We start from the raw sequence: 22823 nt of genomic DNA, 5'->3' as shown, positions 1-22823 counted from the left end.
AATGACAAAAGTGATCCCTTAAACTTATCCCATGCTGAGCGGAATCAAGCCCACGTCACAATTGAGGGCGTCTCAAGAACAGCGACCAGACGCATTTGCTGGCTGCTTCACAAGTCCACTGCGTTATCTGCCGCTTTTTTCAAAGAACGCCTTTTACGCCAAGTCTTTTTGCCATATGCGCTGCGAACGCAGTGAGTATACGTGCCGCTCTTTAACGAACACCTCGCCAAATTGGTTCACTGAGTGTGCGCCACTGAGTGTGCGGAAAGGGTTGAAAGTTTGTTGAAGAGGGGCCCACACGCTCTGGCACATAGCAAATGAGACAAGTTTGTGTTGATGAGGTTCCTCGAAGAACGCCACATACCCAGTTGCCAAAAATCGACATCGAAGAGGTTCACGGAAGTGCGGCTAATACCTACTTTCACGTACCCAGTAATCCAAGTTGGGATGAAGGAGATTCATTGAACGGTGGCATTTAAGCAGTAGCATATCCCGAGTAACAGACATTCGCGGAAGTAGTTAATGATGAGCGGTACATGTGCAATGCACGTGACCCAAGTTGGCCCAACGATTGCTTTCGAACCGGGTTCCCTGATCACAGCAGCGAGATGCTGTGAACCACTAGACCATAGACCATCCAGTGAACCAAGTTGGCGGGGAAACGGCAGAGACACAGGCAGAAAGACAGGAAGCCACACAGATAGACAGCGAGCGAAAAGTGCTTGAAGTGCCGTAATAATGCTAATCGCAATAAAATGATAATGGCATTAAAACGAGAACATGCAGTGCCCGGCCGTCCCACGTCTCTAATCACTGTATAGGCGCAACCTACTGTTTTTGCGGCAACGGTCAGGGATCAGTTCACCCTATCTGCCACGCAGTGAGACCACTGACACACACATATACCTCCGCTTACTATGAAGTGATAACCAGCTTCGTGACAAGATGCAATGAATGCTTCTTCCTTCGAATATGGGAGGTGGCGGGTTCAAACACCTTGCGGTGTGTATTGCGAACCCAATATACCGGTGAAACCGTGATTAGGTGCAGCTGTAGTTGGCGTCTCTGCGTGAAGTGCGTAATCAGCCGCACGGCGAACTAGCCCTGGAAAGTAGTTGATAATAGTGGAGGCTGTACGACACGGTGTCACTTTGATTCCGGCTGCGGAGTCGAATCTCGGCATAACAACGTGCGTGGCATCAATATGGGCAGGAGAGACTTGGGGTGGGAAAAGGTGTTAAGGGTTTGGTGCCGCGCAAAGGACAAACGTCTCTGTTCAGAAAAAGAAGATACGCAACAACAAAATAATTTGGCTCGCTGGTTCTCCCAAGCCCCGCTAGCGACACACAGGGCCAAGTTTGTACGCAAACGTTCCAAATGCGGCCTGTTGTGGTGGTTCAGCAAATGAACAACTGCAGCCTTTTGTTTTAATGCGTTAGCATTCTTAGGGTCCTTCATGCACTTCACAGCATACATGCATGCAGCAAGCATGCGTGTAGGCATGTCTGTTTTGTGCATTTCGGGGACCACATGCCGGTTTCGCGGCGGCAGTGCTAGATGGCACCAAGTGTTCTTAAGGAAACGCGAAAGAGCAGTCCCGCTGCTGTGCACGCCTTATACGTAACTCGTTCCGACGATTTCAATGCGTTTTGTCGCTAAATTGATTCAATTCTAACGCAGTACCGTCGACCGTCATCGCAAGATGGGCTATGCCGCATTTTTATAACAATAGGAGCTTTATAACAGTAGAAAAAAAAGGGGATTCACACAGAAACTTTCCTGGGAGTTGTTTAAGTGTGCGCAAGCATTGTGCCACTTGCTCATCTTTGCGCAATCCGCTGGAACTAATAATCTCATAAAACTTGAGCCGGTCAGTACCAACGACAGCGCTGCAGCGACACGAACGGGTGCGGGTGGCGGCAGCAGGTGCGCTGATGGCGTTCCGATCATATAAAATTATGGAGTTTTACGCGCCAAAACCACTTTCTGATTATGAGGCACGCCGTAGTGAAGGACTCCGGAAATTTTGACCACCTGGGTTTTTTTAACGTGCACCTAAATCTAAGTACACGGGTACACGGTGGAACAACCGGCGCTCAAGGTGATTCATTTCACGCAATTGCAGCTTAATAACAAGCGAAACATTTTTGCAAATATCTCCCATTTAACGAAACTCGTGTGGCACGAAATGAAAAAGAGTGTACGTTTCCTATTCACTGATAATTCATTATCTTAGCGATCTGTTTCTCGTTTCATTCATTCATTTCGAGCAGCAAACTGTCCGTGGAATGCCCGTGCACACCTACGAGTTGGTAACGGATCCAATGCCAGTGGGAGGTGCCCACCTGACACACGCTGTACTGATCTACAGCTTCCTTGCGGTGAGTTGGCGCGTACGCAATGTCTTCGAAGCCGAAACCTCGTTTTCATCACGCCTAGTTGAAAGTAAAGTCCCTTTATGAGCTTTAAAAGCTAAGTACCGAAAACGTTGCCGGCGTGCCGACGCACTTTATTGGACAGCGACCACTTCCGGCTGGGAGCTGCTTCCGTCCGCCATGTTCTTCTTGGGCCAGTCCAGCTGCTGAGTTCGACGGCGCTAGCACGCTTGTTTTCTTGCTCGTGCAGTTGTGTCTGTTGCAAATTTTCAGCGAAGGTGACTTCTGTACACATGTCGCTGTTTGCCGAAAGTAGGCGTAGCTTTCCATACGCTACTTCCTGCCTGCTGCTGCAGCAGCCGCAGCCGAAATGCGCGCGAGGAGGCCCTAATATTGAGCCCTGAACCCCTTTTTCTGAATTCGCCCGTGGTGATACTACGTGGAATTTCAACTAAACAGTACTAAATTCCGCGAGAAAAGTCCAAGTATAACTTGAGGCTAACTTCAATTTTGGTATGCTACAAACAAACAAACAAACCCCGCTCGTCCACATCTTGTCATTTGCAGGAGGGCCCAGTGATGGACACGGCGGTCAACCAAAGGAACCTGCCGATACGAGTGGCCATGTACGCTTACGTTAGCAAGAAGACTGAGGTACGAAACTTTTAAGCGACTCGCTTTGCTAAGTGTTCCCGGTAAGCATGCAAATGACTAGTGCGTATGCGCGGTTAAAGGTTTCATATTATCGCGACAGATATTAACTCACGAAAAGGAAATGATATCAACTCGGATCACTGATGTGATCACTGATGATCACAAGACATATTCTCGGCTCATAGGCATCTCTGGAGCACACCAATCTCGTAACAATCTCGTAAGAGGTCTATTTGACTTACTTGTTTTTATATAATTTAGCCATTCGGCATGTGACACTGATAATGTGTGCCCATGCTTCGCTAAAGCTTTAGAATGAATACGCTTTTGCTTTCACACAAAGGCGATAGAAGCTCGAATGTATTTACGCGCTCGCTTGCCAGTGTGACACAAGGTACGTGGAAGTTTTGACCTTAGTGTTGCATAAACAACCAGAGCAAAAACATTACGCGCCGCATGGGATGAAAGTAAACACAATTGTGCTCATCGCCATTTATTACGTATAACTTATCTAACCACTTCGCTAAACCAATGCTTCACACAGGCTGCAAAATGTGCGTTGAATCTCCAGAATTTTTTTCTTCGTGTTTCTTCATGCAGCCGTACTTCTACTTCTTCGCAAACATCCACGACATCACGACAGAGATGAGAGACTTGAACAAGAAGCTGAATGTGAAGAACTGCTACCCGGAGAACGAGTCTGAGTTCACCTGGGTTCAACTTGGCTTCCCAGGTACACCCTGTTATACAGTCAACCACAAAAGTTTTCGAACCACGGGATCTCAGAGAACGTTGAATTTCTGAGCAGCCTGTAGCAGTAGTCAGCAATACCGAACATCACAAAGTTGTTCCCATATACTGGTAGAGGCTGTAAGTGCGAATGCCACTGGCTACGTTGTCAGGCTGCGCAGACATTCATATTTTTCTCAGATCTTGTGCTCCGCGAAATTATGTGGTTGACTGGACGAAATTGTATCGAGCGGCCAGTCGCGCGGAAATTTCGCCTGTATTTGCGGGCTGCTTTCACGCTCGGAAGAACACTTTTATGTAGCACGTATTGAGCAACAGAACAATGTGTCGGGAGCCTTTCACGTTGCTCTACAAGTTCCTCATTGACACGTTTCATCTAGTTATGATATTTGAGAAGTTAAATAATTAAGGCTAACTCTGCGATTAGGCTGAATGCAAACTATAAGCTGAGTTTCTCCAAGCAACAAGCAACGGCAAACAAAATTACTTTGGCTCTGTCCAGCTACGTGGCATATGCATATACTTAAATCTTGGTGCATGGTAGCTGGGACATCCTGTACGTGAAGAAAAGTTTGTCACCAAACGAGGGAGCATCAAGAGGAATTTGGACATGGACGTAACGTGCATAGAAAGGATCAGCTATGGATTTGGATGAATGAAGGCGATGATGGCTTTGAGCCTCATGAATGCATCATTAAACTGCTTACGCCTTGTCTTTTTTTTTTAATGCAGCTTTGTTTTTCTTCGTGTACATGTATGTGTGTTACACTTTCGAGTGATCTTCACGCTTCTGTTATGTTTTTTTTTTCACTGCGCATCACTTTTCACTGCAGTATCGAAAAACATGGCCCTATTGATGATCAACCACGCCAACATCAAGCGCAAATTCATGGCCGAGCTGCAACGAGTCACGCAACTCTCGCCTCTCCGAACCCCTGACGTAATGGTGAGTTGCAACAAATTGTTGCCGAGTCACGTACTGTTTGCATCCATAACAGAACATGAGAGAGCGTAGGTTAGGGCGTGTTGGTATTCCATAACCGAGGTTTTTTAGCGCACGAAAAGAGACAAAAGACAGTAGCAATACGCGGACACAGCGCGTTCTTGCCACTGTCTTTCGTCCCTTTTCGTGGGCTGAAAAACCGCAGATAACAGGACAGTCTGCAGTGACACGTGCGAATTTGAGACAGGCAGGTAAACACGGCACCGCGTGCTCGCTTCGTTTGCCGTTCGTCTAATGCCCTAACCGCAAAAAGTATTCCGATCGCGGCATCCGAGGGAAAACAAAAGTTCTTTTGGAGTCAACACCAAATTATGAATCTAAAGATACTCCGCACATTTTCCCTCGTGATCATCTTCATGCGTAGAGGTGCGTTCAGTATGGACACCAACACCAGTGCTCGTGGTTGGGGGGGCTCCAAGACTGCACAGCAGCGCCGAGACAGGAAAAAGGAAAGGACAGAACTACGCACAGTCCTAACTACCGGCATTTATCAAGCCACTGTGCATTGTCGGAGCTCCTTCGATCACGGGCAGCGGTGTTGAGGCTAATATTGAACGCGACTCTGCAAGTCACATGTCCGCCACATTATCTATTTGCTACATTGACTCAACCGCGGCGTAACTTGGGCAAAAAGATGCCCTGCGAGGCTGACTAAGTCACTGCCAAAGATCGTTGCAGGGTATACGATCCCCCGGCGTCGCGTTCATCCGGGTGCAAGCGTTGTGCGTTAGTGTACAGCACATTCGGGCCTTCACCGGAAGTGACGTGCGTCGAGCGCTTCGTGCCTAAAAACAAAACGCTCGAACGCAAGCTTTCTTTATTTTTATTTTTTATTTTTGAGAATGCCCAGCTTTAAACAATTGTCGCTTCTATGCTGCTCAGCAAGTTGCAGCAGCTTCATCTTTCTCGAACTTCGCTCGAAGATGGCCCATTTTTCGATAGGTCACGCTTCAACCCCACACGAGGTTTCACAAAGCCGTGTTAGAATTCTTGTCAACAACGGGACTCCACTTTACTCTCGAGTGCTCACGTGCTGCGTGTGGAGATGGGTGGCCGTGAGACAGGATAAAACTACCACATCGTTTCTCTTCATCTCTGTGTATAGTGTATAGTGTGTATAGTGTGTATAGTGTATATAGTGTGTATACTGTGTATAGTGTTGAACACGTGCTTAAAGGAACATGCTTAGCTAAAACAGTATCGCCGCATTGTGCCAACCAAATTAATGCGTCCTGCTATAACTGACTAATATTGTGTGACATTGGAAGCGCTTATGTTGCGTGCAGGATGCCAGAAATGAAGAGAGAGAAATGAAATTATATAAAAAAAGCATGGAAGTTGATTAGAAGAGAGATATCCGGTTTGCTACCCTACATTCGTAGAGGAGGCAAAGTGGAGAAAGAGATATCGCTGGTGCGGGAGAATCGCCGCGACCAATGCCAAACTCTTTTGGGCTTTCACAGATTGACTTCACCGAAAACATGGTCTACGTCATGGTGCTCGTTCTGGGACTGCCTGCGATTTCAGGTTTGTGTTGCACTATCGAAATAGTTTACCTCCGCAGAAAACATGTGCGTTTTGCTCTTCGAAATTGTCTTTATTTGTCTACCGTGCAATAATTGCTAGAGTGCGATTTCTCCTATCCGCTACAACCCAGGAAAGTCTGTTGAATCAAATCGAGTTCAATCAATTTAAAGGCAACGTTCCTTCTTCCATTCATCGCAGCGCTAATAAAGGTGACACAAAACGGCTTATTGCAAGTTAAACTTATTATTTGCTTTTGTGTGAAATTTACCGCTGCATTACACGGAGTGGCCTAAACCATTGATTGGCCTTACAAATCGTTATACGCTATACTGGGTCACGTTTCAACATCTTACCATGTTTTCCTTTGCTGACAAACTATTTGTACTTTACTGAAGGGTGCTATACAAAGCCTCGAACGTCTGCAGGTGCTACTGGATGGTACTTCGGAACGCTCGCACTAGGTTTAGCAAACTTGATGAGTGTTTTCTCTTCCCCATCAACGTCCTCAAACAAAAACTTCAATGCAGTCGAAAGTGCATAATTCTATGCCGTGCAGCTGACTACAGGGAGATCCAGAACAAGAAAATCGTGGAACCAGATTGGTCCGAGGGTGTCATCACTCAGAACGACTGCCTCAAAACGTGTTCTTCGAAGAACTATATGGACTGCAGGTGAGACGAAATCCCCGGACCTCACATTTCCTAGTGATAAGAGAGCCAGCAAAATGGGGAAAAAGAAAGACGCAGATTGTTAGATTTTTTAAAGACGTCACGAAACAATGTTTATCGAGATTTCAAACTGACACGTATAGGGATGCGGAGACATCGCTCCTTGAATCTTGTACTTCAAACTTTTTTTAAAAAGCTTTACAGCAGCCAAAGTGATGAACAATAAAACTTCCTAGTGGCCTTCTTTTAAAAAAAATGAAAATATCATGTTATCTTGAGGTGTGAAGTCTATTGTTTCAGGAAATACAATCCTATTGCCCCTGAGCCAAAGCTAAATGAGAAACTAGCCTTGTGACTGGTTTTCGAGCTTCATATGGCGTGCCAGCAGCAGTGAATCGCGATAAACTATACAATGATGAAACATCCGCATACATATCAGGCGGAAGTATGAAGTTACACGTAAAAAACTTCACAACGTAAGAATTGTTCAGGAAGATATGATTATATATATATATATATATATATATATATATATATATATATATATATATATATATATATATATATATGTGTGTGTGTGTGTGTGTGTGTGTATGTGTGTGTGTGTGTGTGTGTGCGTGTGCGTGTGATCACAAGACATATTGAAGCAAAATTGCGTCATGTACCATGTGAAAAAAGCTATCATCAAGAAAAGTATTGACTCTGAGAAAAAAATACAGACATGTAGTACAGTCTATACGACGAGCGGATTATTGGCACGTAAACATGTAAGTTTATTCCAAGACTCTGCTTTTGTCATGGCCTATGACTTCCAAGCCGGAAGAATCGCTCATCCGTTCATTTATTTGTTTACGCGCGTCTACAACCGTGTTCGCGATGTAAATATTCTACTATACTAACTGCGATCAACCATTCAGGTGTCAGCAACTGTGGCGCAGGCCGTAGAGGTACATACCATTTTCAATGACAATAACATTCTTGGCCATGTCAGACCAGTTTCCTTTCCCGAAATCGAGCCATGCCACCAGTAATGTGTTCCGATCCAGAGAGCAGTACAGTCTAAGAACGTGGGCTATTCACGTACCGCTGGGTATGTACTCTTCTTCAATGAACCCATTAACGCTGACTTGGGTCGCTGTCTATGTGCCACTGGGTATGCATGGACTTCACGGCAGCGCAGTCCAGAGGGAACAGAGCGTCCGTCCAGAGGGAACCGCCTGAGTGGAGCCCGGTTGCAGCAGGCGCCTCATGCGTGACTCGTTTCGACTATTTCCAGGCATCCTTGACTATTAATGCAATTACTATTAAACCACACGCGTTAGCGAACTCACCGCTAATTTCTCTCTTTCCTTTCCTCCTCTCTCTCCCTGTCATCTCTGTTTTCCCCTTTCCCATTCCCCCGGTGTAGGGTAGCCAACCGGACGTTATTCTGGTTAACCTTCCTGCCGTCTGCTTTTCTCCTTCCCTTTTCCTTTACAGGCGTCCTTAACAAGTACTAGATACCGCATTGAATGGTAACACGGTGATACTGCAACTCGCTTCTAGTATTTGTAATTATTAACGCTTGGATATAGCGCGTTATACTTTTTTTGTATTTTGTGCGTGCATTGTTTCAATTCTTACCTGTTTACGCGCTCATCGCAGTCTACATCACGGCCGCTTGTGTGTGTTTGTGGCTTTGTTTACAAACTCGTTGCGGTGCAACTTGCAGTTGCCTTTTACACTTACATGTTTATGGGCGTATGTTGTAGGTGTATGGGCGTGGGTGTAGGAATATGTGCTGCGGATTTGTGACCCCATGACGTGGTTTCTTCTTTTCTTTTATATATATATATATATATATATATATATATATATATATATATATATATATATATATATCGTGAAAAAGAAATCGAGCAGCACTCATCTACGATAATTATCCAAGTTATGCATATAATGAAATAAAAGCCCCTTATAATTGTGACGGCTACTTTTCGTATAGCGGAAACAACAATATGAAACATATATATATATATATATATATATATATATATAATCATATTGTTTCCGCTATACGAAAAGAAGTAGCCGTCACCTTTATAAGGGGCGGCTACTATTATATACATAACTTGGATAATTATCGTAGATGAGTTCGCCTCGATTTCTTTCTTTTTTCACAAAGAGACAATGGTGCGCTCTTACCCCGCAGTAATTGATATATCGATTGATTGAATTTCGTTAATGTTGGCAATTATTGAATCGTTGACTTCTTCGCGAACAATAAAATACTCAATGGCCAAATGGTCACAAAGCTTTCTGAGCGAAAAGCTATCTTTAGAACGTGCTTATACGGTCGACATAAATTAAGTTACAGCAACGCGGCACGTTCCGCAGTTTCTGTGATTAGGCACAAGTCAGTCAAACGAGTCCGTTCAGTAATACGAAACAAATAAAAGAGAGCTCATTGCGTAACCCGTGGGAAGCATCCGCATTGCTGCACGTTCCAAGGAGCCGAGCTAAAAGCCATTTTAAAAAAGTGCCCTTACACGGTCCACATAAAATAAATTACAGCAACGTGACACGTTCCGCAGTTTCTGTAGTCAGGCACGAGTCAGTTCAATAATACGAAACAAATTAAAGACAGTGAATCGTCATTGCGTAACCCGTGGGAAGCATCCACGTTGCTGCACGTTCCAAGGAGCCGCGTTTGCGTTATTTTTCAGCGCGGTATCCTACTGCGGATCGTTCTGTTCCACGACGACGAAGAAAGATGTGGAGTCGGCCGGTGTTCTAGAGAACTCCGTGGAATGTAACACCTACGTGAGTAAGTAACGTTTATTTCTCCCACCTTTGTCTCCTGCATTATCCTAATTTATTTCACAGCGCCGGGGGACGTGAAGCAAAGATTACAATCGCTACGCCTGTTGCAACCAAAGAAGGCTCGTGACTACATTTACCTGTGCAAACAAGACTACATATTGCACTGCAGACAATATTTATTTATTTATTTATTTATTTATTTATTTATTTATTTATTTATTTATTTATTTATTTATTCATTTATTTAATCATTTATTTATCATTCATTGATTCACTTGCTCACTTACTCTGAGCACCGAAGCAACGCTGGCAATATAACAATGACCCTGATACGGTACTCTGGATTATTTCAACCTCCTAAGGGTATTTTTTCTTTTTTTTTCTTTTTTACACATGCCTGAATGCAAGCCTTTTTCCATTGAGACCTCATTGCAATGCGACCAGCGTGGCTGGGAATAAAACCAGCGACGAGATGCCCAGTTATTTGTGTGACTTGTGTGTCTAGTATCGCTTAATATTTCATGCATGGATGGATGGATGGATGGATGAAAAACTGTACTAAGGTCCTGAGGTACGCGACTCAGCGCGCTGCGGGCCGCTCCCACGTTGGGACACTCAGGCCATGCCCGACCACCGCATCGTGGGCCCTCTGGACAGCCCGTAGTTGCGCCCCGGCTATTTTTCGCACATCTTCCAAAGGCCCCTAAGACTCTAAATCCATTCCGCGTTTGAGTAATCGGTATTGGTTCAGTACTGGTCAGAATTTCAAGCGCATTTGAGCATATAGGCTTCCTCACAATTGATGCCGAGCTGAAACACATTGCTCGGGCCGCCGGTTCGATAAAATTTGAAAAGAAACAACTTTGGCAACTCTAGCACCTTACTTGCTAAAGCAAGTAAGATGAAAGGTGCTTGCGAGGGGAGAATTAAGGTAGTCGAGTGTGTTTGAGTTAGGTGTTTGAAAGGTCCTCAAGTTCGTGCTTCCACGGGTTCACGAAGCATTTTTGTCTGAAGATCCTTGTGTGTCATATGTGCCTCCGAGATGGGCAGCTGTTGCGAGATAGTCGAGATCAGTTTTAACCACAGTTTTACCGCCCAAAAGGAGCCCGAGAGCAAGGAGCTGAATATATAATGCTTTAATTTCCTTGTGCGCAAACAAAGAAAAAAAAGCCGCCTCGTTTCTTTTCAGAGACGGAGCGCTCTCGGAAAAGGAACGTCGTCTTGACCCGCGATGCCATCGCAGCGCTCGAAGACTCCCTGTTAAACAGTGACTTCAAGTTTATCGTCCAGCACCTCGGAACAAGTCTAGCGGTGCGGTAATCCTTGGCTTGTTGGCAAACTAGGGATTAAAGAAATTGTATCTGGTCTGAAAAAAGTAATTATCAACAATGTAACTAAAGGCATAAAGCTTCCTACAAAAATCACTAGAGGAGAGAGATAAAGAGAGGTAAGTCATAAGGGAAAAGTAACTAGGTTGACCCCGGTAGGCTATACCGGTAGGCTACCCCGTTAGGCTGACCCCGGTACGCTAAAGGTAAATTCCCAGGTTAACTACGCTGACCCCGGTAAACTATCCTGCACTGAGGAAGTGGGAAAGTGGATTGAAAGAGGAGAAGGAAGAAAGAAGGGGGAACCCTGGGGGCTAGTGTCTACGGTAGCTGCAAATACGGCGGTCCAGCCGGCATGGTAATGAATGGTAGTGCATTGGTTTGCTTAAGCTTCGTCCTTTTGACTTCAAACGGCATTGCGACTTTGCAAATTGATCACTTCCAACTAAATTTTCCTGATATATATTCAACAATTCCCACTGATTATGCATGCGCGCGGAATCTTGTTCCCTACATGCGTTAGGAAAAGAAATATCTCTCGAAAATTCAGAGGGATAAATGCTGATAAAGCGCAATAACGCCACAAGAACGCCTGAAGTCGCACAGACAAAGGTCACAGAAATCCATGTACCAACTTCAATTACCCAGTGTAGATTAACGATCTCAACGTCTGAGTGCTCTCATTTTAGTAATTAAAAGAATGAATTAAAAAAATGAAATTTAGTAGTTAACTCCACAGCTACGGGTCGCGCATCGTTTACATACACGACGAAAAGGTGACCGGTTAAAACAACCGCAGACGAAGCCCAGAAGGAAGGAAAACTCGCAGACGCTCGAGCAAGTGACGATATTCGTTGAAGCACTCGCTGTCCACTTTCACTTGCCATATAGCAAGTCACACATAGTGTTTGCACTGGTTCGTCAAGCATCTTATCTGAAGCCTCTTGTCCGTCATATAAGTAACTACTCGAAAATTTCCACTAGCGATAGCAAGTTTTAAAACATTTTGCCTCATTTCAGTTTGCCACACTCGTTGCCGAAACCATCGAGTACTCCACTGGGGGACTCCGTGACGTCATCGGAGAGAAAGATCCGGACCTCAGGCATTTCCACCAGCAGGGTGAGCCCACGGCCTTCCTATTTTCTTTTCTTTCCTGATCAGCAGTAGCTGTTAAGCACGTACCGAAAGAAAAGAACATGTCATTTCATTTTATGTAAGTTTTGCTCTTCAATGGAAAACACATTTCGGAAAAGCCTTTCTGAAAAGCTTGGCTGGAACTTGACTCTTCCGCTGCTCACTTCCTTTGGTGCTCCCGCTCTGTGCTTTAACCACAGGAGCATTTCTGGTGGCATCTTCAATTTTCTGTGTCAGACACAAATGTAAGAACATCCTTTCGTTTTGGGGTAATCTGACCTACTTACATAATATAATATTTGCTTGTTACGCTTCGTATTTGCATCAGTTATCCTTTAATTTCACAATCTGCAATCGGACTAATTTCCCTCTTTTATTTTATTGCGCTCGCGCCACCTAATTCACAGCCCATCACCCAGAGAGGGTTCCGCCATTTTTCTAAACAATCAACCAATGAACAACCAGCAAACGGAAAACGGGACCAGCTGTCGCACTAAATGACTACGCTTGCTTGCTCGACCAGCGGCACGTACAAATTTATTATCTGTAAAAGGAAATTGAAGAGTGGCCCATAAATGGAAAGATCATTTGAAATCCATGGCCTCACACAGAGTCCTTTACTACTTATCAGTTGAAACACCCGCCGTGGTTGCTCAGTGGCTATGGTGTTGGGCTGCTGAGCACGAGGTCGCGGGATCGAATCCCGGCCACGGCGGCCGCATTTCGATGGGGGCGAAATGCGAAAACACCCGTGTACTTAGATTTAGGCGCACGTTAAAGAACCCCAGGTGGTCGAAATTTCCGGAGTCCCCCACTACGGAGTGCCTCATAATCAGAAAGTGGTTCTAGCACGTAAAACCCCATATATTATTATTATTATTAAACAACAAGGCTCGACTATGCACTGACCGTCTTAAACGTGAAAGGCTTCAAAATTCTAGCCTTCATTTTCTCCACTATATTTGTCAATCCCTTACCGCCGAATCAAGAAAAAAAATTGAGGCTTGAAAGAATAATTCACCGAGCTAAACTAATATAGGCTTGCTTTTTGATGTCCCTCAAAGCCCTCGGCGTCCCATTGTCATCATCAGCCTAGTTACGCCCACTGCAGGGCAAAGGCCTCTCCCATACTTCTCCAACAATCCCGGTCATGTACTAATTGTGGCCATGCCTGCAAACTTCTTAATCTCATCCGCCCACCTAACTTTCTGCCGCCCCCTTCTACGCTTCCCTTCCCTTGGGATCCAGTCCGTAACCCTTAATGACCATCGGTTATCCTCCCTCCTCATTACATGTCCTGCCCATGCCCATTTCTTTTTCTTGATTTCAACTAAGATGTCATTAACTCGCGTTTGTTCTCTCACCCAATCTGCTCTTTTCTTATCTCTTAACGTTACATCTATCATTCTTCTCTCCATAGCTCGTTGCGTCGTCCTCAATTTGAGTAGAACCCTTTTCGTAAGCCTTGTATCTCGTGCTTTATCACGACCCTCCCACAATCGCAGGCCTGTACCTGCCGAAGGACTTCGATGAGTACGGCGTGGGCGTGCGACTGCAAACGAGCGCGTCCTACGCCCTGCACGTGGGCTCGTTCCCCGCGCAGGACTGCGCCGACATCTGCCGCGACCGCGAGGACTGCTTCGCCTTCTCGACCTGTCTGGTCAGCAAGCAGTGCGTCGTCGGCACCGAGCCCAGGAAGCCCACGCATCAGGAGACGGAGGTCCAGTCAGACTGCACTGTGTTCACTAGTGAGTAGCACCGCCTCATCATCACTGTCAACATCATTAGGAGCAGCAGAGCAAGTCAGACGGGAAGGTCCAGTCAGACTGCGCTGTGTTCACTAGTGAGTAGCACCGCCTCATCATCATTATCATCACTATCAACATCATTAGCAGCAGCAGAGCAAGTCAGACGGGGAGGTCCAGTCAGACTGCACTGTGTTCACTAGTGAGTAGCACCGCCTCGTCATCACTATCAACATCATTAGCAGCAGCAGACCCAGTCAGACGGCACTATGTTGACTGGTCGGTAACACAACCTCATCATCATTTTCTTCACCAGCAGCAGCAGAAAGTTTATTCACACAGTACTATGTTCACTAGCGAGTAGCATCGCGTCATCATCATCACTGTCATCATCATTAGCAACAGCATGTCCAGTCGGACGGCACTGTGTTCACTAGTGAGCAACACATCATCATCATCACCATCGTCGTTTTCACAAGCAGCAGCAGCAGAAAGTTTATTCACTGTACGCTGTTCACTAGTGAGTAGCATCACCTGCTCATCACTCTCATCACCATTAGCAACAGCAGATCCAGTCAGATGGCACTGTGTTCATTAGTGAGTAGCACAGACTCCTCCTCCTCCTCCTCCTCATGATCATCATCATCATCATCATCATCATTTTCATCAGCAGCAGCAGAAAGTTTCACTAGTAAGCAGCACCACCTCATCATCATCACTGTCATCATCATCATTAGCAGTTTGAAAGGCATATCGACTTAGAACGACTTTTGAGGATGGCACCGGTTTCAGATATGCGCCATAAAACTTGTAAAAATGTGCTGTTTTCCCACTTACTTTTCTATGCACTGAAGCGTAAAACATCGAAGCGGATACTTTCAAAATTTATATATCGAAACTGGCGTGGTACTGAGAATACGTTCCAAGTCAATATGTCGTGCAACTCACAAGCTACAATTCGTAGGTTGAAGTATGTGCCGTAAGGTAAATAATGAAAACGTTAATTAGCGTTATCGGGCTAATTATTCAATTAGGCATTTTGATTCCTCGTAGAAGTAATGGCCGCCTCATCGAGGGGTTAGAATTGTGCGATCTGCCACACGCGAACCTTTTTAAAAAGTTTGGTGCAGCCAAAGAAAAACGCCCCGTATGTCTTGTACAGAAAACTTTATATACGTACTGCACAATAAACAATGATAAAAGGGAGAGGGGGCACGAAGGACACACGGAGACCCACGGTCAGGCAGGGCCCCCCCCCCCTTTTTTTTTTCTCAGATCCCGCCTGTTATTCTGTCATTTAAATGCCTGTCTAAATTTGTTCATTATTTTTTTTTTAGGGTTTGTCGCGCGTATTGCGATCACGTGCACATGATGATGCCTGAACCAAACAGATTTGCAGACGACGCTCGCATTCGCACTTAATTTTCTTACAGAGAGAGTTTTCAGAAGCTGCAATATCGCGGCCATGCAGTCGTGTAAAAAACACAAATGGTGACCGCATAAAATCAGAAAATGCTAAAGAGGAAGCTTTAGCTTGGGGCCATCTTCAAGGGATGCGCGGTAGCGCGATTAAAAGACGGGACAAAAGAAGACACACAGGGACACACACAGCGCTGTGTGTGTCCCTGTGTGTCTTCTTTTGTCCCCTCTTTTAATCGTGCTACCGTACACCCCTTGAAGATGCATTAACAACAATCCCACATAGCAACCCTCGTTAGCTTGTAACCAGCCCCCATTTTCCTATTCAAATATGTGTGCAACAAAGACGTGCTCTCACCAAACATGCCAAGGTTGACGACTGGGCGTGTTGGTATAGCATATTGGAGGTTGGAATGCGCAACAGTTTGACGATACACACAGAAGAGACACAAGCGCTCTGTGGTGTGTGTCTCTTCTGTGTGTATCGTCAAACTGTTGCGCATTCCAACCTCCAATCTCACCAAACAACTGCCCCACCAATCTGAATGAAATGTGTCGCATTTGAGAGCGAAAGCTAAATTTTCCTCGCTGTAGAAAGCAGAATTTTAATTTAGCAGCTCCATTTTTTTAATTGCGGTAGATTTACAAGTTTTCACAGAATCGAAGCACGAAGTTTAAGAACCCCCAACTCTACACCAAAAACAGATACAGTAGTTGTGTCAACGACATCTGTCAGGGTACCTCAAGCAGATAATTTTTTTTTTTATCTAGGCTTACACCTTACGTGAAATATATTACGATGTTTATGAGAGTTTTTCTGCAAAAGTCATAGAGTCACCAAAAGAGGCGTACTTCAGAGCCGCGTGCAATATATCAGCGTTTCCCGCCTTATAGTTCTACCATTACATGCAGTTAACAAAATTCTGACATTGTGATCAATGCTGAGTTAAAGATTAGTAAACTTGATGCTTGAGTTGTTTGTTGCTGTTATGTCATTTTGCAATATACAACCTCCATGGCAAAGCTTTCTTCTACAAGAATGAACATAAGAAGCTCCGGCTTTCTTAAGGTTCTAGTATTTCATGCGATCGGAGTCTGTGCTTCTACGAACTATGCCATGATCATCCTCCACCAGACGAGCTTTGATGGGACCCTATGATCTAATGCCAGAAAGTAGCAAAATAGGAGATAAGCGCACCGAAGCACCGAAAATTTACCGAATGGATTAGTCAGCAGACACAAAGAAACATATAGTTACTGCGCTTGCGTAGGACGAAACACAAATTTCAACGAGATGCGGAGACCTGCCAGCACTGGCATTTCACGTAAAGTTTTGTTCCGTTTTTCTTAGCGCTGTAACTATGTTACACGATGCCATGGCAACCAACAAGCTGGCAGCTTTCAGCTCTAGTAACGGTCAGCGGACGATAAACAAGTCAGTCAGCGAAAGTGAAACTTTGCCGTCCCGGCACTGGCACTTCGTGCAAACTTCTGTATCTTTTTAATGCGAAAACATTATATGCCCCCCTGAGCGAAAATACGTCGTGGGCGGCGTGACCAAAAGATGGTACCAAAAATGGCGGACGGCGCAGAGGGTGAAAGCACGTCAGAAATATGCTCGGACTGACGTCAAATTTCTCAGGCATGTTCCTGCAAACAAAGTAAATTAATGGCTTTGAAAATAAAATTTGGTAAATTTAGGTCTGCGTGGGGAATCGAACCCGGGCTTCCGGTGTGCCAGACGAGAACGCTTGTCATACGCCACGGCGGCTCAAAGGTTCTGGCCGATGCCTAGTGCGTCATTGTACACGTCACGTCGCAGCCGTCTGGCTGACTAAAGGTATGACGTAGTGCGTGCGTCATCGGGCGTGTGGGGGCGCACACAATGGGAAGGAGGTGGTGCCACGTCATGAGTATATAACAAGAGCGCGTTTATGGCGTTCTGCGTTCTAAGAGCGGCTTAATGCTTTCGCATTCCCACACGTAAGCAGTCTGAAGTACCTATGCCGTGTTTTTCTTTCTTAACGTTGTAATAATGTTTCGTAATGCAAGCAGCCAACTCTCCCAGCTTTCAGCAATAAATAATACAACAGCCAGCAGACGACAAACAAATCAGTCAGTCAGAGTGAAGCCTTGTTTTGTTTTTGTTTTGCCACTCAGAGAGCTTCCAGAGCCGTCCCAGCTTTCAACAATAATACAACAGTCAGCAGACGACAAACAAATCAGTCAGTCAGAGTGAAGCCTTGTTTTGTTTTTGTTTTGCCACTCAGAGAGCTTCCAGAGGCGTCCCAGCTTTCAACAATAATACAACAGTCAGCAGACGACAAACAAATCAGTCAGTCAGAGTGAAGCCTTGTTTTGTTTTTGTTTTGCCACTCAGAGAGCTTCCAGAGCCGTCCCAGCTTTCAACAATAATACAACAGTCAGCAGACGACAAACAAATCAGTCAGTCAGAGTGAAGCCTTGTTTTGTTTTTGTTTTGCCACTCAGAGAGCTTCCAGAGGCGTCCCAGCTTTCAACAATAATACAACAGTCAGCAGACGACAAACAAATCAGTCAGTCAGAGTGAAGCCTTGTTTTGTTTTTGTTTTGCCACTCAGAGAGCTTCCAGAGGCGTCCCAGCTTTCAACAATAATACAACAGTCAGCAGACGACAAACAAATCAGTCAGTCAGAGTGAAGCCTTGTTTTGTTTTTGTTTTGCCACTCAGAGAGCTTCCAGAGGCGTCCCAGCTTTCAACAATAATACAACAGTCAGCAGACGACAAACAAATCAGTCAGTCAGAGTGAAGCCTTGTTTTGTTTTTGTTTTGCCACTCAGAGAGCTTCCAGAGCCGTCCCAGCTTTCAACAATAATACAACAGTCAGCAGACGACAAACAAATCAGTCAGTCAGAGTGAAGCCTTGTTTTGTTTTTTTTTTTCCACTCAGAGAGCTTCCAGAGCCGTCCCAGCTTTCAACAATAATACAACAGTCAGCAGACGACAAACAAATCAGTCAGTCAGAGTGAAGCCTTGTTTTGTTTTTTTTTTTCCACTCAGAGAGCTTCCAGAGCCGTCCCAGCTTTCACCAATAATACAACAGTCAGCAGACGACAAACAAATCAGTCAGTCAGAGTGAAGCCTTGTTTTGTTTTTGTTTTTCCACTCAGAGAGCTTCCAGAGCCGTCCCAGCTTTCAACAATAATACAACAGTCAGCAGACGACAAACAAATCAGTCAGTCAGAGTGAAGCCTTGTTTTGTTTTTTTTTCCACTCAGAGAGCTTCCAGAGCCGTCCCAGCTTTCAACAATAATACAACAGTCAGCAGACGACAAACAAATCAGTCAGTCAGAGTGAAGCCTTGTTTTGTTTTTTTTTCCACTCAGAGAGCTTCCAGAGCCGTCCCAGCTTTCACCAATAATACAACAGTCAGCAGACGACAAACAAATCAGTCAGTCAGAGTGAAGCCTTGTTTTGTTTTTGTTTTTCCACTCAGAGAGCTTCCAGAGCCGTCCCAGCTTTCAACAATAATACAACAGTCAGCAGACGACAAACAAATCAGTCAGTCAGAGTGAAGCCTTGTTTTGTTTTTTTTTCCACTCAGAGAGCTTCCAGAGCCGTCCCAGCTTTCAACAATAATACAACAGTCAGCAGACGACAAACAAATCAGTCAGTCAGAGTGAAGCCTTGTTTTGTTTTTGTTTTTCCACTCAGAGAGCTTCCAGAGCCGTCCCAGCTTTCAACAATAATACAACAGTCAGCAGACGACAAACAAATCAGTCAGTCAGAGTGAAGCCTTGTTTTGTTTTTTTTTTCCACTCAGAGAGCTTCCAGAGCCGTCCCAGCTTTCAACAATAATACAACAGTCAGCAGACGACAAACAAATCAGTCAGTCAGAGTGAAGCCTTGTTTTGTTTTTGTTTTTCCACTCAGAGAGCTTCCAGAGCCGTCCCAGCTTTCAACAATAATACAACAGTCAGCAGACGACAAACAAATCAGTCAGTCAGAGTGAAGCCTTGTTTTGTTTTTGTTTTTCCACTCAGAGAGCTTCCAGAGCCGTGCCAGCTTTCAACAATAATACAACAGTCAGCAGACGACAAACAAATCAGTCAGTCAGAGTGAAGCCTTGTTTTGTTTTTTTTTTCCACTCAGAGAGCTTCCAGAGCCGTCCCAGCTTTCAACAATAATACAACAGTCAGCAGACGACAAACAAATCAGTCAGTCAGAGTGAAGCCTTGTTTTGTTTTTTTTTTCCACTCAGAGAGCTTCCAGAGCCGTCCCAGCTTTCAACAATAATACAACAGTCAGCAGACGACAAACAAATCAGTCAGTCAGAGTGAAGCCTTGTTTTGTTTTTTTTTTCCACTCAGAGAGCTTCCAGAGCCGTTTTGAGGAACTGCCGGGCATCTGCTACTCGTTCGCGGCGCGCAAGTACGTCAACGTGAGCCAGCCGGCCGAGTGCGCCGCCATGTGCCTGAGCGAGAAGGAGTTCGTCTGCAAGGCGTTCGACTTCTGCTCGAGGTCGCGCAAGGGCAAGCCCGTATGCCGTCTGCAGGACAAGCACATCCTCGAGGTCGGCGACCCGGCCGACCTCGACCGAAGCGACGCCGAGAAGTGTAGCCATTACACGCGTGAGTCCCGATTCATGCTCATTTTCTGCCACCCCCCCCCCACACACACACACGACCACTAGTACCCCCACCACTACAATCACAATCACCGGTCGCGGTGGCTCACTGGCTGTGGCGACCTGCTGCTGAACTTCATGGACTCGACTGAAGGTCATCGACTGAAGGTCATGGACTCGACTCCCGGCCGTGGCCATGGTCGCATTCCGATGGGGGCGGAATTCGAAAAAAAGAAAGTAGGCTCGCGTATCTAGATTTAGGTACCCCTTAGGAAGAACCTCTGCTGGTCAGAAATTCATCCGCAGCCCTCCCCTTCAGGGTCTCTCAAAGCCCGATGTTTCTTCAGGAAGTTAATCCGTGGCATGCTATTATCCCGAAACCTGTCAAAAATGTGGCCTAATCAGTTTTAAAAGACTCAGTTGCCAACAAGTTTTTACTTCCTTCGCCAGAATAAACCCGCGTCCTGCTTGCGCTGCCACGCGAATTGTGCGCTGCCATCTATCAGAAGCACGACAAACCGCTGAGACGAAGCCAACTGGCATTGTGGGAAAATGCAAAGTACTGAAAACGAGATCAGCTCGTTCATGGCACGTAAAGGATTAAACCTCATTCATTTGTCAATCCCAACATCAGCACCATCATTTTTCCTTATGAGTACTGCAAGTCGAAGGCGTCTCCAGCAAAATTCCAGCTTAGTCCTTCGTCAACTTAAAACGCCAGTATGCGCGCACTGCCAAAGGGAGAATGGGTGCCACAGCTTTAGCCGCAAGGGAGTGACCATAGTCGCATAAGAAGCCGAGACATGACGACGCCTGAAATACGCGTGAATACCGCGAGCACACCAGAAGTCAGATTAATCTTTAGAAGTTAACGCGACAAGGGAAAAAATCTTAGGCGTATTAAGAATGTTACGCTTCCAAAATACCGAAGCAACGTCACTCTTAGCGTGAGAGGAGGCATAGTAATCCATAAAGAAGAATGCAAAAGCGAAGGAAAGATAGTCCCGACATCCCCTGGAAAGTATCGCACTAGCTGCTCGGGCCTAGAGTGCATATTCAAAAAGCCAGACACCTAATTTACACAGTCTCAGAACTTTTACTGTCGCCAAAACGGCCCAAGTAAGAGAATACACTTTGAAATCCACGACGTAACACCGAAGCTCCAGCGCTGGGGTTTCTGTGAAAAATATTTTTAAATATAGGATGTTCCGTCTCGATTTCTCTCTTTTAGTAACGAACCTCCTTACACCACGAAATGAACGAAAATGCAATTTTGAGGGAACACATTATCACTCCGAAACTGATTTAGAGGTATTACAATGTTATGTAACGCTTCTAATACAACCGCGTACGCGTGTGCCCTGGGGTTTCGCAGGCAAGCACATCAGCGACTACCGCAAGGACCGCCTGGTCCGCTTGCTGGGCACCCCACGCACGGTGGTCAAGAAGGTGTCCGAGGCGGAGTGCGCGCGCCAGTGTTGGGAAGCGAGCTTCCGCTGCGACAGGTTCGACCACTGCACCGGCAAGCGGGAGCTGGGAAAGGGCGACTGCCTGCTCTACGACGGCGACAAGGGACCCTACGGGACCGTCATGTCGCCCGTCTGCAACTCCTACACGTACACGGGAAACTGTGAGTGTCCGAACAGCGTCGAATGTCCGGACAGCGTCGTCTGTCCGGACAGCTAGTGTCGTCTGTCCGGTTCTTTCCTGTGGTGGATGGGTTAACCCTTACAGTATGGCTCCCACGCCCGAAATATAACACTCCCGATTGTATATTGGTGTATTATGCTTTTCAGAACACGCTATGCCTCTTCAGAAGCAACTCGAGCAAAAAAGTAAACCGCAGCCATTTGGGGGTAATAAGTTTGCGAGGCACCGCATGAATTACTGCAGGATGCAGAATTGCAAGCTTCTGTTTTATTTTCATATATTCCCCCATATGGCCTTGCGGCAAATCCTCTCCCGAAACGACGAAAGAACATTGCGAGAGATACCGTATATGCTATAAACATTGCGTACTTGTAACGCTATCCATGCAGACGTCATTTCAGTAGACAAAACTTAAATTTCTGACGACAGATGGAGCAATGTGCATCAGGGCTTGGTCGCGCTGTCCCTGCAGGAGAGTCATGGCGAACCAGTGTGGCAGTTCCGTCCGCATAATGAGATACGAACGGGGTTTCTGACATGAATTTTGAATTGAGAGAACGCAATGACGGGTAACGAGCTTCTGTACAGCACAAAATGTTCGCTGAATCAACACTAACAAAAAATTAAAAGTAAAGAACAGCAGGGACTTGGGAGTAATTGAGAAAAATAAATCCAGACAGTGAAAGGATAAAGGCCAACCACAACTACATTTTGGACTGCGCAAGAAGCATATAGCACTGTAAAATAATTTACACCCATAGAAGTGAAAAAGACTAAACCTGTCATAACTCGTCCCCATACTCGCAAAAAGGGCGTAATTCTGTGAGTTATAAAGCGACGTACATCTTTACTCACCTTTAAAGGTGTAAATTACTTTGCAGTGCAGTTTAAGATAGCGAAGTTCTAGAGGAGACTCCGTTCAAAGTTTTACGTTTCGAATAGAACAGATGCGTAACAAAAAAGCTCGCGGTAATTAATGTTTGTGATGTAGAAACTGAAAAAAAAAAAGCGCCGCCATTACCACTTGCCGAAGGTGACGCATGACCGAGAACCCACGTCCTCTCGGCATGAGTTCCAAGATTAGGTGCGTTGAACATTTCGGAGGCAACGTGCTGGGAGTCACACTTTCTAACGATTGCGTGCGTCTTCTGCTTAGGTGC

The 22823-nt window shown here is 45.5% G+C and overlaps 2 protein-coding genes across 4 annotated transcripts in view; one reads left to right on the top strand and one right to left on the bottom strand.

The window, feature by feature from the left end:
• LOC135896507 (ionotropic receptor 93a-like) overlaps positions 1–22823 on the bottom strand; it is a 203558-nt gene that overhangs the window by 115503 nt on the left and 65232 nt on the right. The gene's annotated exons all lie outside the window — the stretch shown is intronic.
• The window catches only part of LOC135896504 (uncharacterized), a 50975-nt gene that overhangs the window by 26127 nt on the left and 2025 nt on the right, over positions 1–22823 (top strand). For all 3 annotated transcript variants that reach the window (XM_065424926.1, XM_065424927.1, XM_065424930.2), the window contains exons 11-22: positions 2274–2381; positions 2943–3029; positions 3630–3762; positions 4613–4725; positions 6246–6309; positions 6866–6980; positions 9683–9783; positions 10969–11090; positions 12128–12227; positions 13748–13990; positions 19757–20017; positions 21389–21643. In XM_065424926.1, coding sequence (XP_065280998.1) covers positions 2274–2381; positions 2943–3029; positions 3630–3762; positions 4613–4725; positions 6246–6309; positions 6866–6980; positions 9683–9783; positions 10969–11090; positions 12128–12227; positions 13748–13990; positions 19757–20017; positions 21389–21643 — 1702 coding nt within the window. The remainder of the gene's footprint in view (positions 1–2273; positions 2382–2942; positions 3030–3629; positions 3763–4612; positions 4726–6245; positions 6310–6865; positions 6981–9682; positions 9784–10968; positions 11091–12127; positions 12228–13747; positions 13991–19756; positions 20018–21388; positions 21644–22823) is intronic.

This window comes from Dermacentor albipictus, chromosome 6 (genome assembly GCF_038994185.2).
Source record: "Dermacentor albipictus isolate Rhodes 1998 colony chromosome 6, USDA_Dalb.pri_finalv2, whole genome shotgun sequence".
NCBI classification, from domain to species: Eukaryota; Metazoa; Arthropoda; class Arachnida; order Ixodida; family Ixodidae; genus Dermacentor; species Dermacentor albipictus.
The sequence above is the reverse complement of the archived record's forward strand: the minus strand, read 5'-3'. Positions and strand labels throughout refer to the sequence as shown.